This window comes from Mitosporidium daphniae (assembly GCF_000760515.2).
Source record: "Mitosporidium daphniae strain UGP3 chromosome Unknown contig-274, whole genome shotgun sequence".
NCBI classification, from domain to species: Eukaryota; Fungi; Microsporidia; genus Mitosporidium; species Mitosporidium daphniae.
Genome location: NW_013546540.1, coordinates 1 through 2,041, shown reverse-complemented (window position 1 = coordinate 2,041; position 2,041 = coordinate 1). Strand labels below are relative to the sequence as shown.

At 41.3% G+C, this 2,041-nt stretch overlaps 1 protein-coding gene across 1 annotated transcript; it reads left to right on the top strand.

Annotated features, from left to right (window-relative positions):
• Positions 1–255: 255 nt before the first annotated feature.
• DI09_274p10 (uncharacterized protein) lies at positions 256–2,041 on the top strand (the record flags this gene model as incomplete). The annotated part of the gene is made up of 1 exon (XM_013382774.1): positions 256–2,041. A coding segment is annotated over one exon (1,786 nt), but the record flags the coding sequence as incomplete, so codon positions are not given.

Genomic DNA, 2,041 nt, shown 5'->3' with positions numbered 1-2,041 from the left:
TCTACCATTGGAGAGTCTTCAACATTGAAACCAAATATCCCCAGCCTTAAAAAAACAATCCAAAAGGCTCAATATAAACTTTCCCGGGATACTTTTCCCAAATTAAAGCTGACCCACTGGAATAGATTCAAAAATTTCCTCTTCCCGAGCTGTATCTCTTTTCTATATGATCTAGCACAATCATCCAAAGGTTTGAATGCTTTTTTGAGCAGGTTCAATACTCGCTATCTCAATTTTGTACGATTTTATCTTGAAATGGACAAAACTAGCGACGAATACAAATTTGTCTCCCTATTTCATGTGATCTTTGTGGTTTTCAATAATTCACGCGATAAAAAGAAACTATCGACCTTCCTTTCTAAATGGAAAAGAAACCGCTTTCCCTATGAACTTTTCGACATTTATGAATCATCAACCAAATTTCGATCCTTTTCTCCTTACGAAAAATCAATTAACATCACTGCAATACTCCCATCGCCTCCTGCAGACTATGAAAATCTCTTACAAATAAACATCAAAAGAAAAGCTCTTTCATGTTCTTTTTTGAAGGCAAATGCAAGCTTTAAATTCTTTAGTGATACGCCTTCACTTGAAAAGAAATTGAACTCAATAGTCGCTACTGATGAGCTTCTTTCTGGGTTTCCCCTAGCAGCCTTACAAGACCGCAGGCTTCTTGCCCAAATATTGCTCTGCGGGTCGATTGAGGAACTTGGGACCTTTTTCACAATTAGTGCTAAAAAGACCCCAGAGCTGCTTGATCTTTTATGGTCGCATTTCATGACAGCCTTTTATTGCAAGTCTCCTCGTTTGAAAGAAAATACTTTTTGCAAGGCTTGGATTCGACAAAATATGCAGCCTCGTGCTCGAAACATAGCCGCACGTATTAGCGATCGTATTTTTGGCGAGCAAAAAGTGCCTAGTCGAAGGTTAAATTTCACACTCCAGGACAAGGTTTTCATTCTCATCGAGGTTTTCACGGAATCCCCCTTGTATGAAGAACAGAGGACAATTATGTCCACCATTTTAGACAAAATGATGCATGGAAGGTCGTATGTTGTGCAACAGGGAGTGGCCGGCGGAAAAACCACGCGTTTCGGACCGGTTGCCGCAATCGTGGCAACGTCGATTTTGAGAAAACTGCCGATCTTCATCTTCCCCAACTCCATCCTCAATCAGAACACTGTTCAGCTGCGGCAGTGGCTTTTTGACTTTTTCGGCAAAAGCGTTTTCGAATTCAAATCAGAACGATCGGCTTATGGATACAGCGAACCGTATTTGCGCTATTTGTACTATCGCCTTACGATGGCCCATCATCGCGGCAATGTGTTTGTATCTTCGATGAACAGCATCCAATGCCTGTTGAATGCTAGGAAAGAACTGCTGCTGCAAAACACGAATCGGTCAAAAGAGTCTCTTCTTTGGGTTCTGAGGATCCTTCATTTCATCGAACATTACTCGATATTTGTGCTCGACGAAGCGGATGAAATCATGGATTTTTCTATTCAGTATAGCTTTGACACAAAAGAGCCGCATGAAAAAGATTGGGATCTAATTGATGTGCTTATTGATTGCTTCCTGTTTTTGAGAGACAAAAGGATATTCCGATCGCAAACTGGAGAAAAGATCACCATTTTTGAGATCAAGGACCCTCTTACACCGTCTACTGCCAAAGCTTTCAAAGATACATTGAAAACGGAGCTCAAAAATATTTTGGCAAAAACCAGCAAGGAAAATCGGGTTTTGATCGTGGATGGCCTTTTTGTCAATTGCTGGGAAAAGGTCCGAAATGTGGGGTATGGAGCATCCATGGCCTCGCCAGTTCCATATTCCATCCCGTATGCGATGGCAAATACACCAAGGGAGGGCAGCAGCTTTGGAAACCAGATGTTTAGCATTGCGATTTCGGTAAAGTTTTACCTTGAAAACGAGATGAAAACTCTCAGCGAGCCTCCTTTATTCTTTAGAGAGGAGGAAAATATTTACTCCACCCTGGAGCTCTATTATGATTATGAAGAAGTAGAAGAAATCAAGAGGCAACCCA